This window comes from Sus scrofa, chromosome 4 (assembly GCF_000003025.6).
Source record: "Sus scrofa isolate TJ Tabasco breed Duroc chromosome 4, Sscrofa11.1, whole genome shotgun sequence".
NCBI classification, from domain to species: Eukaryota; Metazoa; Chordata; class Mammalia; order Artiodactyla; family Suidae; genus Sus; species Sus scrofa.
Genome location: NC_010446.5, coordinates 83,646,361 through 83,663,104, shown reverse-complemented (window position 1 = coordinate 83,663,104; position 16,744 = coordinate 83,646,361). Strand labels below are relative to the sequence as shown.

Here is a 16,744-nt window from a genome sequence, read left to right as displayed (position 1 = left end):
AGGTCTCCTCTAAATAGGAAAAAAGTAGGAATAGATAGGATTGAGGAAGTCACAATTAGAAAGTAATCACTTAAGCCAGTGTATGTATCAAAGAGGGAAAAAAAAAGCTATTTCTGAAAGTGATGATAAACACAGCAAATGGCAAAAGGATAAACTTGAAGATCTAAAAAAGGACCATTATAATAAAAAATGGGGAAAGACAGTAAGAAAATCTGGACTCTTTTTTTTTTTTTTTTTTTTAAGAATATGCTTGAGTCTATATGACTCAGTCTAAAGCAAGCAGATACAGGAAAGGATTAACATACTTGTCAAACATGGCAACCACAATTCAAAAAGAAAAAATATGTTCACAAAAACAAAAAAGAGGACACAAGCATAAAATAAAACGAAATAATCAAACTTTGGAAAGAAACAAGAAAGGAATGAAGGAGAAACAGAATCAACTAGAAGATCAGGTTTAAAATGGCAGTAAACACATACTTATGCCTTAAATGCCAGTGGACTGAATGCTTCAATCAAAAGACATAGAGTGGCAGATCAGATTGAAAAAATAAGAGCCTACAACATGCTGCCTGCAAGAGACCCACACTGGGACAAAGGACACATATAAATTGAAAGTGAGGAAATGGAAAAAGATATTTTATGGGAATTGAAATGATAAGAAAGTGGGGATTACAATACTCATAACTGACAAAATAGATTTTAAAACAAAGGCCATGAAGAAAGATAAAGAAGGATGCTAATGATAAAAGGATCATTTCAAGAGGATATTACACTTGTCAATATATATGCTCCTAATATAGAAGCACCCAAATACATATAGCAAATACTAACAGACGTAAAAGGAGAAATTGATGAGAATACAACTAGTAGGAGACTTAACACCCCACTCACATCAATGGAGAGATCTAGACAGAAAATCAATAAGGCAACATAGATCCTAACTGATAGAACAGTTAGACTTAGTAATACTTTTAGGACATTACATTCAAAAAGAACAGAATATATAGTCTTTTCAAGTGTACATGGGACATCATCTAGGATTGACCACATATTAGGGTACAAAATAAGCCTCAAAAAATTTAAGAGTATAGAAATTATTTCAAGCATCTTCTCTGACCACAAGTGGCGTGAAACTAGAAATCAACCACAGGAAAAGAAATGAGAAAAAACTGACACCGTGGAGACTAAACAGCATGCTACTACAAAACCAGTGGACCAACAAGGAAATCAAATAAGAAAATAAAAAATACTTTGAGACAAATGACAATGAAAACACAACCATGCAAAATCTATGGGATGCCACAAAAGCACTTCTTAGCCAGAAGTTCATGGCAATACAAGCCTTCCTCAGAAAACAAGAAAAATCTCAAATAAGCAACCTAACCTACAACCTAAAAGAATTAGAAAAAGAACAGTCAGCAGAAAGAAGGAAATAATAAAGATTAGAGAGGAAATAAGTAGAGATTTTAAAAAATACAAAAACAGTAAACCCAAGAGCTGGTTCTTTGAAGAGGTAAATAATATTGACAAACCTGGCCAGTGTCACCAAGAAGAAAAGAGAGAAAACCCAAATAAAACAAGAAATGAAAAAGAAAAAAAAATCTCAACTGATACGACAGAAATCTTTAAAAAGAGAGAGAATACTATGAATATATATGCCAACAAATTTGAAAACCTAGAAGAAAACATACAGCCCATCAAAAGAAATACAAAATTTGAACAGACCAATCACTTGAAATGGAGTTGAATATGTAATTTAAAAAAAAAAAAAAAAAAAAACACCTCCCTACAAACAAAAGTTCAAGATCAGATGGCTTCACGGCAAATTCTACCAAACATAGAAAAAAAGAACTTAGACCACTCCTTAAATTCTTCCAAAAGTGTGAAGAAGGAACACTTCCAAAGACATTCTATGAAGCCGTCACCCTAATACCAAAACCAGGCAAAGATACTACCAAAAAGGAAAACTTATAGGCTAGTATCTTTGATGAATGTAAATGTAAAATTTCTCAATAAAATTCTAGCAAGCTGAATCCAATGGCACATAAAAAAAGATCACAACTAAGTGGGATTTATCCCAAGGTCACAAGGATGGCTCAGCATATACAAATCAATGTATTATACCACATTAAAAAAGAAGGGTTTAAAACCACATGATCATCTCAATAGATGCAAAAAAAGCATTTGATAAAATTCATCATCCATTCATGATAAAAACTCTTACCAAAGTGGGTATAGACGAAACAATCTCAACATAATAAAAGCTATTTATGACAAACCAAGAGCCAATGTAATACTCAGCAGAGAAAAGCTGAAAGTGTTCCCACTAAATGTGGAACAAGACAAGAATTCCCATTCTTACCACTTTTATTCAACATGGTATTGTAAGTCCTAATCACAGCCATCAGACAAAAACAAACAAATAAATAAATGGTATCCAAATTGGAAGGGAAGAGTTTGAGATGTCATATGCAGATGACATGGTACTATATATTAAAAGCCTGAAGGACTCCACACAAAACTATTCCATCTGATCAGTGAATTCAGCAGAGTAGCAGGATAGAAGATTAACATTCAGAAATCTGTTGCATTTCTGTATACAAACAATAAAGTATTAGAAAAGGAATATATTTTAAAAAAACCTTTTAAAAATCATACCTAAAAAAGTAAATATCTGACCTGACCAAGGAAGTGAAAAAGCTTATATGCTAAGAATTATAAAACATTAATTACGGAAATTAAAGAGGATTTAAGGAAATGGAAAGATATCCCATACTCCTAGGTTGGAAGAATTAATATTGTTAAAATGGCCATACTACCCAAAGCAATCTACAGATTTAATGCAATCCCTATCATATTATCCTTGACATTTTTCACAGAACTAGAACAAATAATCCAAAAATTTATATGGAACCATAAAAGACCCAGAATTGCCAAAGCAATCCTGAATTAAAAAAAAAAAAAAAAAAAAAAAAAAAAAAAAAAAAAAAAAAAAACAGGAGGTGTAACTCTTCCAGACTTCAGACAACATTACAAAACTACAATAATAAGGACAGTGTGGTATTGGTACAAAAACAGACATAAAGGAGTTCCTGTTGTGGTTCAGTGGGTTAAGAACTAGACATAGTGCCCAGGAGGATGTGGTTTTGATCCTTGTCCTCTCAATGGGTTAAGGATCTGGTGTTGCTGCAAGCTGCAGTGAAGGTAGCAGATGTGGCTTGGATCCTGCCTTGCCATAGTTGTGGCATAGGCTGACAACAGCAGCTCTGATTCAACCCCTATCCAGGGAACTTCTGTATGCTGCAGGGGTGGCCCTAAAAAGAAAAACAAAAACAAAACAGACATAAGGATCAGTGCAACAGAATAGAGGAGTTCCTGCTGTTGCACAGTGGGTTAAGAATCCTACTGCAGTGGCTCAAACGTGCAGGATTGATCCCCAGTCCAGCTCAGTGGGTCATTGCCTAGCTGCAACATAAATTGCAACTATGGCTCGGATTCAATCCCTGGCCTGGGAACTTCCATATACCACAGGTGTGGCCATTAAAAAGAGAGAGAGAGATGGAATAGAGAGCCCAGAAATACACCCAGATAGACACCTACATTCAATTAATCTTTGACAAAGGAGGCAAGAATAAAATTGGGTAAAAATGATCTCTTCAGCAAGTAGTGCTGGGAAAACTGGACAGCTGCCTGTAAATCAATGAAACTAGAACACACCTTCACACCATGCACAAAAAATAAACTCAAAATGGCCTAAAGACTTAAACATAAGGCATGACACCATAAAACTCCTAGAAAAGAATATAGGCAAAACAATCTCTGAAATAAATGGTAGATATTTTCTTAGGTCAGTCTCCCAAAGCAATAGAAATAAAAACAAAGATAAGTAAGTGGGACCTAATCAAACTGACAAGCTTTAGCACAGCAAAGGAAACCATTAAAAAATGAAAAGACGACCTACAAAATAGGAGAAATTAGTTGCAAACGATGCATCTGACAAGGGCTTAACTCCAGAATATGTAAACAACATGTACAACTCAACAACAGAAAACAAACAACCCAGTGGAAATATTGGTAGAAGACCTAAGTAGACATTGCTCCACAGAAGACATGGATGACCAGAAAGAAGGCCGCGAAAAGATTCTCAGCATCACTAGTTATTAGAGAAATACCAAGTCAAAATTACAATAAGGGAGCTCTTGCTGTGGCACAACAGGATCAGCAGCGTCTTGGGAGTTGGGAGCCACTGGGATGCAGGTTTGATCCGCAGTCCAGCACAGTGGGGTTAGGGACCTGGTGGTACCGCAGCTGTGGCTTAGGTTGAGACTGTGGCTCCGATCTGATCCCTGGCCCGGGAGCTCCATATTCTGCAGGGTAGTCAAAAATGACCAAAAAAACAAAAACCAAAAAAAAACCCTGCACTGAGATACTTCCTCGCACTGATCAGAATGGCCGTCATTAATAAAGTCTACAAATAACAAATGCTGGAGAGGGTGTGGAGGAAAGGTTACCCTTCTACACTTTTGGTGGGAATGTAAGTTGGTACAACCCATGGAAAACAGTATGGAGGTTCCTCAGAAGACTAAATATAGAACTACCATATGATCCAGTAATTCCACTCCTGGGCATATATCTGGACAAAATTATAGTTTAAAAATTGTGATACTGTTCACAAGAGCCAAGAGAACATGGAAACAACATTCATTGACAGGTGACTGGATAAAGATTTTGTACATCTATACAATGGAATACTACTCAGCCATAAAAAGAATGGAATTATGCCATTTTTAGCAGCATGGATGCAATTAGTGATTTATGAAGTAAGTCAGAAAGAGAAGGGCAAATACCATGTGATATCACGTATATTTGGAATCTAAAATATGGCACAATGAATCTGTCTAAAACAGAAACAGACTCACAGACATGGAGAACAGACTTGTGGTTGTTATTGGGGAAGGAGAATGGAGTGGAATGGACTGGGAATTTGAGGTTAATAAATGCAAACTATTACATTTAGAACGAATAGACAATAAGGTCCTAGTGTATAGCACAGGGAACTATATCCAATCTCTTGGAATAGACTATAATGAAAAATAACATTAAAAAGAATGCGCAAGTGTGTGTGTGTGTGTGTGTAAGAGTCACTTTGCTATACAGCAGGAATTGGCACAACGTTGTAAATCAGCTGTTCTTTAATAAAAATAATTTTTAAAAAAGAGTTCTGGGAGTCCCGTCGTGGCGCAGTGATTAACGAATCCGACTAGGAACCATGAGGTTGCGGGTTCGGTCCCTGCCCTTGCTCAGTGGGTTAACGATCTGGCGTTGCCGTGAGCTGTGGTGTAGGTTGCAGACGCGGCTCGGATCCTGCGTTGCTGTGGCTCTGGCATAGGCCGGTGGCTACAGCTCCGATTGGACCCCTAGCCTGGGAACCTCCATATGCCCCGGGAGCGGCCCAAGAAATAGCAAAACGCCAAAAAAAAAAAAAAAAAAGAGTTCTCATCGTGGCTCAGCAAGTTAAGGACCCAGTGTTAAGGATGTGGGTTAGATCCCTGGCCTGGCTCAGTGGGTTAAGGATCCATCATTGCCATAAAATGCACCTTGGATCCAGTGTTGCCATGGTTGTGGCATAGACCCTAGCTCTAGCTCTGATTGAGTCTAGCCTGGAACTTCCATATGCCACAGGTGTGGCCATTAAAAAAAAAAAAAAAAAAAGAATAAAGCTAATAAAAATCTGTTTCATTAGAACCTTTTATCTAGATAGACTTAACAAACATTAACCATGTATAGAAATCTTATCATGCAACACTGATATGCAGTCATCTACATTTAAAAAAAAAAACACCATTACTTAGGAAAAGACAAATATACAATAGCAGTGGAAATTTTTAGCAAATATATAATGTTCATCCATCCCATGGATGATCGATAGCACCAGTTGTGGTTATGCACCTAATTTTGTAGTAATGTAGAATTTTTCTATAGCTATAAGTAATTCTCTCTCTGGATTTCCATTGTCCCACATCTCTCCCATTTGTATGATGACTTGCTTGGAAGATACTATCTACACATACACATACACCCACACACACATGAAGAAACTATCTACACACACTCAAACACACACACACACACACACACACACACTCAAGTAGGAGCCAAGGTTTCCTTTGAAGAACTTTTAGCTGTTACTTGTATTGTTTATGGCCCACAGTTGCCCAACTTTCTATGAATTTCTTTTGGCGTTTGTGCTTGCTTGCCAAGGTTATATAGTGACATGCACAAATGTTGTCATTATTTCCTGTAGAACGTCTGAAATTGTTAAATTTTACTTTGCCTTAAATTTACTGTCAAATAGAAATCTGTGATATATATATATATATTTTCTTTATTGTATGGGTTTAATTGAAGTAGTATATAATAATTTTCATTAAAGTATAGTAGGTGTTATCTAAAATACAGCTGCTTAGTAATGAAAAGTAGTCTTCACAAACCCCATCTTCAAGAATCTCTCATTCAAGAAATCGTTACTCTTATTTTCACACACAGTGTCACTAGAGGTAACTCTTGTTACTTGGCCTGTAGCAGAGTATAAGTGGCCCATTAGATAGGTGAGACTATTTGCTATAGGCAGTAATATTTGTATTGTTAGATTTATCTAGCAGCTGTGGATTCATTTTTGGTTTTGTTTAATTGAGGTGAAATGCACTTAAGCCATTAAAAGTGAACAATTCTGTGGCTTTTAATACACTCATAGTGTTGTGCAACCATTACTTCTTCCAAGTTCTAAAATGGTTTCATCATCCCACAAGGAAATCTTATACCCATTAAGTGGTTGCTCTCCATTTTCCCCTCTGCCCTGCCCCTGGCAGCCATCATTTACTTTTTCTGGAGATTTCATATAAATGGAATCATACAGTATGTGACCTTTTGTGTCTGGCTTCCTTCAAAGGTTCATCCATTTTATAGCATGCATCAGTACTTTATTCCTTGGCCAAATAACATTCCATTGTATGGATATACCACAATTTGTTTATCCAGTTATCTGTTGACAGACATTTGGTTTGTTTCCACTTTTTGGTTATTGTGAAACTGCTGCTATGAACATTCATGTTTAAGGATTTGTTTGAGTACCTGTTTTCAGTACTATGGGGTATATACCTACAGTAGAATTGGTGGGTCATGAAGTAATTCTATGTTTACTGTTTTGAAGAACCACCAAACTCTTCCACAGCACCTGAACCATTTTACATTTCTACAATAAATGCACAAGATTCCAGGTTCCTCACTTCCTTGTTAATACTTGTTATTTTCTTGTAACAATAATGTAAACCAGCTATAATGGAAATAAAATAAAAATCAGTTAATATAAAAACTTCACCTAGAAATTTAAAAAAAAAAAAAGTAGCAATTCTGGAGTTCCCATCGTGGCTCAGCGGAAACGAATCCAACTAGGAGGAATCATGAGGTTGCGGGTTAGGTCCCTGGCCTTGCTCAGTGGGTTAAGGATCTGGTGTTGCTGTGAGCTGTGGTGTAGGTTGCAGACGTGGTTCAGATCTGGCATTGCTGTGGCTGTGGCCCAGGCCAGTGGCTACAGCTCTGATTTGACCCCTAGCCTGGGAACCTCCGTGTGCCGTGGGTGCAGCCCTAAAGAGCAAGAAAAAAAAAAAAAGTAACAATTATGCATTCATTTATCCTCAAGAAATAATGCTGGAAACTGAATTCCCCCCCAACAGTGTCTTTGTTGCATCTCCCTCAATATTATAGTCAAAAAGTCTTGTAATAATGAGGTGATCAATAGGTAGTAATAAAATATGTATATCTGAACCATTTGATTTTCACATTCTCGCCTTGGTTGTTCAGGCCTCACTCTGTAACCTCAGACCCCCTTTAAAACCTCCTTTCTTCCTTTTAGCCACACTAGAGCTCTCAAAGCACCTTGTACCTTCCTTAGAACAAATACCATATTTTGCCTCTCTTTGCTTGAGGCCAGCGACAGTACTTTATTCTTGTTCGTGTTCTACCCCTCAAACTCATGCATTTAGCAAAAAAAAAAAAATCCAAGGCCACTTACATTAGAAAAAAGAATTTTTTTTAAAGTATCATAGTTTCCATTAGATATAATTAGATCTTGAAGAAAGAATTAAAATGTAAGATTACCGTAAGTTTTAATTTTGAAGCCTCAAAGGGTTGATCTGTTTGGAAAATATTAATGTTATCTCTTAAGTAAGGATTGAATGTCGTTACTTTAAAACTCGGTTGTTCTATAGGAGTTACAATTGGGGAAAGATGATTTATAGTTAGGTTGACCCTTGAAGTCCTCCTAAAGAAATTAGATTCTTTAGGAGGAGGCTCGAGGTTGAATCATAACTAGACTTTCAGAGATAAAGAAGGTGGTGGAGGGAATCTGCGTTTTGATCCCATTGTGGCAGTGTCACCTTAGCTTTCTCTGTGACACATTCTTCATACTCTTATCCCTCTCTTCCTATCTCTCTCCTTCCTTCCCTACTATGTGTATTTCATTCTCCATTTATACATTTTAAAATAAATGTTCATAGGGCATAGATTTCCATTCTCATTTATGGGGAAATGGTAACAGGATTAGGATAAATGAGGCTGTCCTACCTCTACCAAATAAAGACACTCCTAGATAGAATTTAAAAAGCAGAAGTCAGCCCTTTGTAAGGGACAGATCACTCTGGAGATGATTGCTTTGGAGTCAATATTGAAGGATAAATTGAAAGGAAGCTTATTTTAGGAAAAGTGAAACTGAATAAAATTTTAAGTTGTTATTACTAATTGTAATATTCATGGTAGAAAATTTGAAAATCATAGATTAATGTATCTACTGTTAACATTTGGTGTTTGATATGTTTTGGAGACTTTTTTTTGCCAAATATTATCTTTATTCATTATGGTATTATTTCTCATGAACTGTAAAATTTGATTTGATCCATTAAAAAATTTTATTTTAAAGTAATATAGCTGGAGTAACAAGCTGTGATGTAGAAATCAAAGCTTCTGAATTCTTATATCTCATCATCTGTTATCTCTTTACGGGCCTGACCTTGGCTTCAGTCACTGGTCAGTGAATTAGTTAATATTCTTCATAAGTCAATGTGGAGTTGGACTCCTTGGTCATACAGTGGTAGAGTAGAAAGAGCAATGAGAAGAGAGTTAAGGAAGTCTAAACTTCAGTTGGCTCAATTACTATGCAGCTCAGTTATTTCATTGGAAGTGATTCTGTATATTTTTTGTTTTTCTCATTTGTGAATCAAGGAAGTTTACTCATTTCTCTTAATGGTTCCTTTCAGTTTTGCCTTTTCTAAAATGTCATATGAATGGAATCATACAAATGTACTCTTTGAGTCTCATTTCTTTCACTTAGCACAGTGTGTTTGTATGTATTGTAGCTCATTTTTATCTCTTTCCTACAAAATGTTGAAACAGTATTAACTATGTTGCACTAGTAAATATAGATGATAGCTTTTGGGTTTGAGAGGTGGGAACAAAGGAAGGGAGCATTTGAGCTGGACTCTGAAAGGAATTTAAAAGCCTGAAACCTGTGCAAATCGGGGAAGTATGAACTATTTATTAAGAGAGGAAACCTTTGTGTATTTGATGCCTGACTGTTGGCTATGAAGAAAGAAACAGAACTCCCTAGGAGATGAGAATTTGCCAGTTCTTTAATGCTGTATAAATTTCAGCTCTCTCTCAGCTGGACCTACACTGTAACTGGTATCCTTGGATTCCCCTCTAATGATTCCTTGTCACATTCCTCATTACATGTTCTCAAATCCTTTCTCTTGTCCAAAACTTTTCTATCTCATCTGTTTTGCTGTTACTCTTTTCTGAAAATGACTATGTTTTGATTAGTAAGAAAGTTGTAGCTGATTTGAGCCCCATCACCTCCCTCCTCATCACATCACATTTTTTGTTTTCACCACCTTCTCCTTTTCTTTTCCATCTAAGAAAGGAATATCCTTCTTTTCCATTATTATAAATCCTCTACTTCTCACTCTTAATTCTCTTTTCGTGTTCTTCAGATTTCTACCTCATCTGTTAACTCTTTCTGGTTCTTACATCTTCAATGTATCCCTTCCTGTGAGTCTTTCCTCAGTCTTTCAGTAGACTCAGGTTTCATCAACCTATAAACCTTCCCTTCCACCCTGTCTACCACTTTGAACTACCATCCTCTTTCACTCCCACCACTGCCAGACTTACTGGAATAAGTGAGTACCACTCACCACCTTGGCTTCATTACCACCTGCCTTTTTCTTTGTTTCTTGCTCTCTGGATGCATCCCAAAAACTTTACTGCAACTTTTTTGTCATTGTCCTTTTTTTTTTTTTTTTTTACTCTTTTAATATAAAAGCAGTAACTTTAAAAACATGTATGTATGGTTTAAGCACTCATATGTGTACCACTCTGGTCACGAAATAGTTACTATGTCCCAGAAGGCCACTGTAGGTCCACTCTGATCATATTTCATTCTCTTACCACAAAGGTAACCATCATCCTGAATTTAGTAGTCACGTTGCTTTTCTTTCAATTTTTTCATTTATGTATTTATTATCCTGAAACAATATATTACTTATATATACCTGTTTCCATTATATAAATTGAATCACACCATATGTATATTCTATGACTGGTTTCTTTTGCTCAGCATTATGATTTTGAGGTTCATCCAAGTTGGTACATATATCTGTAATTCATTTTCACTGGTATAATCCCATTATATAAATACATCACAATTTTTCCATCTATTCTATTATTGATGAACATTTTGGTTATTTTTAGGCTTTTGCCATTACAAACATTGCTACCATAAATAATTTTGTACTTACCTCTTGATGCGTATGTGTGAAATTACCTAATACTGTAATTGCTGAACTTGTTTCGGTGTTCCTCAAAACTTCCAGCCACAGCCAGTTTTCCAAAGCGTTAGTAACTGGTTTTTATACTGCTACCAACAACAGACGTGAATTTCTCAATCTCAGCAAAAATTGATAGTAACCAGATTTATAATTTTAGCCAATCTAACAAGTGTAAAATGGTATCTCACTGAGATTTTATTGTAGTTCCCTGGTTCCCAAGGAAGTTGAACATCTTTTCTTGTGTTTTTGGGCCATTTATGTTTCTTATGTGAAATTCCTATTCATTTATTTTGCCTGCTTTATTTTTCTATTGGGTTTTTTAAAAAATTGATTCATAGAAGTTCTTTGTATATTCTTACTACTAATCCTTTGTCGTTTATGTGTATTGCAAATATTTTCTCCTTTTCATTAATTTTACATAGTCCTTTGATGAACAGAGCTTTTAATTTTAAAGTAGTTAAATTCATGTCTTTTTAATTTTGGGGTCATGATCAAGAAATCCTTCCCTTTCCCCAAAGTTATAATGATACTTGATTATGCTGTCTTCCAAAAATGTAATTGTTTTACACTTCACATTTAGGTCTTTAATCCTCCTGAATTTTTTTTTCTTTTGCTTGCCTTTTTTTTTTTTTTTTTTTTTTTTTTGGTATGATGTGAATCAATCTCTGAAATTTCATTTTTTCCCCAAATTAACACCTAGTTATCTATCTATCTATCTATTTATTGTCTTTTTGCCTTTTCTAGGGCCGCTCCCGCGGCATATAGAGATTCCCAGGCCAGGGGTCTAATTGGAGCTGTAGCCGCCGGCCTACACCAGAGCCACAGCAATGCAGGATCCGAGCCACATCTGTGACCTACACCACAGCTTACGGCAACGCCGGATCGTCGACCCACTGAGCGAGGCCAGGGATTGAACCCGCAACCTCATGGTTCCTAGTCGGATTCGTTAACCACTGTGCCACAACAGGAACTCCTAGTTATCTATATATTGAAAACTGCATCCTTTGCTCACTGAGCTGCAATAGCACTTCTTTCACATTTCAGGTGTCTTAAGATATGTGTGGCCTTATTTCCAGACTTTCCATTCTGGTCTGTTTGTTTATCCCTGCACTAATACCACACTGTCCTAATTATTAGCTCTATGATGAGTCCTGATATCTTGATAGTGCAAGTCCCTCCATTTTGTCATTTTAACAAGCATGTTGGGTCTTTGCCTTTCTATTGAAATTTTAGAATCAGCCTGTCAATTAAGTTTTATAATTTTCTACTTCTAGGATTTGCTAGTTTGAGAGATTGATTTCCAGGACTTTTATATTTTCAAAGTGTTGCAAATACAATTGTTTAAAATTTTTTTCATTTTTTTTCGTTTTGTGTATAACAAAGGCAGTTTTTAAATAGATTTTATGTGCTGCATCCTTATTAAACTTCTCTTATTCTAATTGTTATATTCCTTGGGATAGTCTATATTCATAATCAGATTAAGAAGAAAGTTTTATTTCTTTTTTCTAACTTACCTTGTTTTTTTGACGCGTTTTCTGGCTAAACCTTCCAATAGCTAGCACTCTTATCTTGTTCTTAATCTTAAGGTGAGTGCATTTAATATTATTCTTTGTCAAGTTAGAGAAGCTTCTTTCTATTCCTACACCTAGAATTTTTATCATAAATGGATATTGGATTTCATCTAAGAGTTTTTCTGCATGCTTTGAGATGATTGTATGATTTTCCCCCTTCAAAGAATGAATTTCTTTTAGCCCCAAATCATTCCTGGAATAAATCCATCTTAGTCACAATATTTTAATTTGCTAGGTTATTTTTATTGTTATTATTTAGGATATGTCCACATATGTTTATAAGTAAAGATGGCTTTTGTGTTTTTTCTTTTTCATACTTTGTCAGGTTTGGGTATCAAGGTTATGCTAAACTCATAAAATGAGTTAGGAAGTGTTTCTTCCCCCCACCCCTTTTTCAGCTGCATCCACAGCATATGGAAGTTCCCAGTCCAGGGATCAAATCCAAACCACATCTGTGACCTACCCCACCGCTGCAACAACACTAGATCCTTAACTCAGTGGACCAGTCCAGGGATCAAACCGGCAATACCACAGAGATAAGCTGGATCATTAACACATTGCGGCACAGTGGGAACTCCAGGAAGTATTTCCTTTTTTTTAACCCCACTCTGGAAAAACTGTAGGATTGGAATTATTTTTTCCTTGAATTTTTGGAAACAAGCAAAGTAAAATAGTCTAGGCTTTTCATTTTCTTTTTGTGAAGATTTTCGTCTATTAATTTAATATCTTCAAATACTGTGGGACTCTTTTTTTTCTTCTTCTTCTTGAGTCAGTCTTGATAAGTTATAGTTAGGTAGTTATCCAAGTTTTAATTTTATCGGCTCAAATGTCCTCTTTTAGTTCTTGTGACTTTTTTTGATTGTATACGCTTTCTGTTTTCATTAAATTATTTACTCCTTCTCTTTTATTATTTTATCTTACCAGAAGTTTGTAAGTTATGTGATTCTTTTGAAAGAACCAAGTTGATGTTTCCATTGTGTGTTTTTCCCCGATTTCATTAATTTTAATCTTATCTTTATTAATGCTTTTCTTCTGTTCTCCTTATGTTTCTTTTTTTCTCAGTGTTTGAGCCTTGTCTTTTCTGTACCATTTGATACCACTTAAACTACCCCCATCCTTGCAGCTTTCTTTTTCCTGACTCCTGAGGCACCCTCGTCTTGAGGAATTTTTTTTTCCATTTCCTCACTGCTTTCTCTGAGTCTTTGTCTTTACATCTCCCAATGTAGGTGCCCCCTTATCGTCAACCTTTTTTTCTTCATGGAAGGTCCTGAACCTATGATTGTTTGAACTTAAGATTTTTCAACTTTACAATGATGTGGAAGCCATATGCATTCAGTAGAAACCATACTTTGAATTTTGAATTTTGATCTTTGGCTAGTGATGGACAGCGTGATACTCTTGTGTGATGCTGGGCTGCAGCAGCCACAGCTCCCCATCACAAGAGGAAACAACCCATATACTTACAACCATTGTGTACCTATGCAGCCATTCTGGTTTTCACTTTCAATACAGTGTTCAATAAATTGCATGAGATATTCATTTTATTATAAAACAGGTTTTGTGTTAGATGATTTCATCCAGCTATAGGCTGATATGTGTTCTGAGCATGTTTAAGGTAAGCCAGGCTAAGCTATGATGTTCCTGTATGTTAGGTGTATTAAATACATTTTTAACTTATGATATTTTCAATCTAGGAACAGTTTATCAGAACATAACCCATCATTTAGTTATGAAAGATCGATACATATATCCATTATTAATTAATAGACATTTTTACTCCCAATTTCAACTGTCATTTTCTGTGAGCGAATTAGGCAGATTTAAGGGACTGCTTCCTTGTCTTAACTCTTCGACTATCTAGCTGTGATATCTTGAGCAATTCACTTAAGATTCCTCCATCTCTCTTTCTTTACCAATAAGATACAGAGGTGTTAGATACAATGTTTCTAAAGTTTTATCTCAGTAATACTGTTCTAGTGACAACCTTATAAACTCTTTAGCTCTGGCCTCTGTAATTTCTAAATTCCTTCTAGGTCACTTTTCTTAGATATTTTATTAGGGTTTCTCAAACTCTGTTTATTTTATGTTAATCTTCTTACATAAATTGCCTTCTCCCCCAAACTTTTAATTCCCCTGATTGCTCCTTTGGATGTTTCAGTTTTTCTCAGGCATGCATCTGGTTTTGACTGTAATATGTAATATCTACTTCTACCCTTCACCTCTTATTGGAGCCTCAACATCTTACTTTAAAAAAAAAAACAAACAACAGCAACAACAACACAAAAACCTGCTTTCGCATCTTAATGTTTGTCTGAGTTGTTATCTAAGCATTCTTTTCACCATACCATGCTTTGGATACCATGCCTTTATGCTACCCTCCCCTCCAAGACAGAGCCAGGGCACTTAAATAGTATTACCTGTCAGCCACTGTGGACTTTGTACCAGGGATACCAGAAATCATTCAGTCTTGTGTTATATGGTGCTTTATGATTTACAAGGAGCTTGTTATCATTTTTATGAGAACTTGAAAATGGAACCAGTGTGTGGAATTTTTATGGTCTCCATGAGAGTGAAATATTTGGTTCTGGAAGACTTCTTAAATTGGTGATATGTTAATCTCTAAGTGCTTATCTCTGTTTTTCAAAATCTTACCTTCTTTTAGCCCTGTTGATTTGTTTAATATATTTTAAGCATGTTTTCCTAATGGTAGACAATCTTAAAATCTTAACATAAGTAATGATTTCCTGCATTGAGATAGAGACAGCAGCTAATGACAAAATGTATGACTTTAAAACAGTGAAACTTCTGTATGTGGCCTATGAAAGTGACTCTAGTTACCTTTAATTCTGTTTCATACTGGTTTCTCACTACTTGACACAAGTATCTCCTTTAATTTCATTAACTGTGTGTGTATAAGTAGTTCTTTATTTCCTATCTGTGGGAAACTTTAGGAAAAACTGTAAGAGAACCATCATTGAGATTTTTGAGGAGGTGAAATAATATATACACTCTTTTAATAACTATCTCAAAGAAACTTTAAATAACTCTGTTGAGTCATGTGACCTACCTAGTTGTTTTATTCAAGTGATACATTTCTAGAAGTAATTTGGGTATATAATGGCAAAAGCACACTTTTAGGAATATTGCCTAAAGGCTGTAGCTTGTACTTTTCTAACTAGTCTGCTCTGTGTGTGTACATGCAGAGGGATGAGGCTAAGAAGACGGGGTATTCTGGTGGTAGGAAATGGAAGCTCATTACCACATTCACATGACCAGATGATTCTTGCAGATTCACATGGTCTCTTTTATTCAGTACAAGGTATTCTGGTTGTTTCTAAATAATGCTGGATATAATAATTTGAAAACAATGTATTATATTCCGTAGGAAATATTTCTGGGTATTAGGTATCATGTCAGTATCATGCCTTTCCATAAATTAATTCTATTCTAACATAAGATTATAACATAAGTGGTTAAAGGCACTGGTGTAACATTTAGAAAATTGTAATATTAGCGAAGCATTTGCTAATTAGATACACACAACAGTCTATACTTTGGGATTGAAGATATAGGTAAAACCATTTTGTTTGTATTGTAAATGATTGCTTTTACCATGAGATTGTGATAAAAGGATTATAAGTTAAGAGTAACTCCATCTTGATCTTGGCAAAGTCACCTGCGAATTTCTTCTGTCCAAGCCAAATATCCAGAAGGGAGAGACTAGAAGAGAACCTTGATACCCCCTTGGAATTCTGTGTCTGTCATTATTTATAACAGTGGTAATGATGTTAATCTCCTCCTAAAGCCACCTTAGGTTTCATGCTTTTCTGACCCCATTTACTCCAGTCATTGCCTTTACTTCTGAACTCTCTAATATGAGATTATGATTATAATTCATTATTTATATTTTATTTATTTTTTTGTTTTTGTTTCTTGGAAACTTTATCTGTGTTCATGTACTTGTCCTGAATTCCTACCTTTAGTAGAGAAATCATTTTACTCTATTTCCTTTCTTTTGAATCCATTCTCCTCCTTGGAGGTACTTAGAAGAATACTTATACTAAAAAGGAACCTGTGTAAAAAAAAAGGGGGGGGGTAGTGTTTTATTTCAGTTTTTGTGTTTTTAATAGCTATATTATTTTGCTTGCTTTCTAGGCACACAAACCAATGGTCTGGACTTTCAAAAGCAGCCTGTGCCTGTTGGAGGAGCAATTTCAACAGCCCAGGCCCAGGCTTTCCTTGGACATCTCCATCAGGTAGAATGTTCTGCTCAACCATGAGTGAGAGTGAAAA

General features: G+C 35.7%; 1 protein-coding gene across 6 annotated transcripts in view; it reads left to right on the top strand.

Moving 5' to 3' along the window:
• The window catches only part of POU2F1 (POU class 2 homeobox 1), a 184,415-nt gene that overhangs the window by 113,361 nt on the left and 54,310 nt on the right, over window positions 1–16,744 (top strand). For all 6 annotated transcript variants that reach the window (XM_005663132.3, XM_013996798.2, XM_005663134.3 and 3 more), the window contains 1 exon segment: window positions 16,607–16,707. In XM_005663132.3, the coding sequence (XP_005663189.1) occupies window positions 16,607–16,707 (101 nt within the window).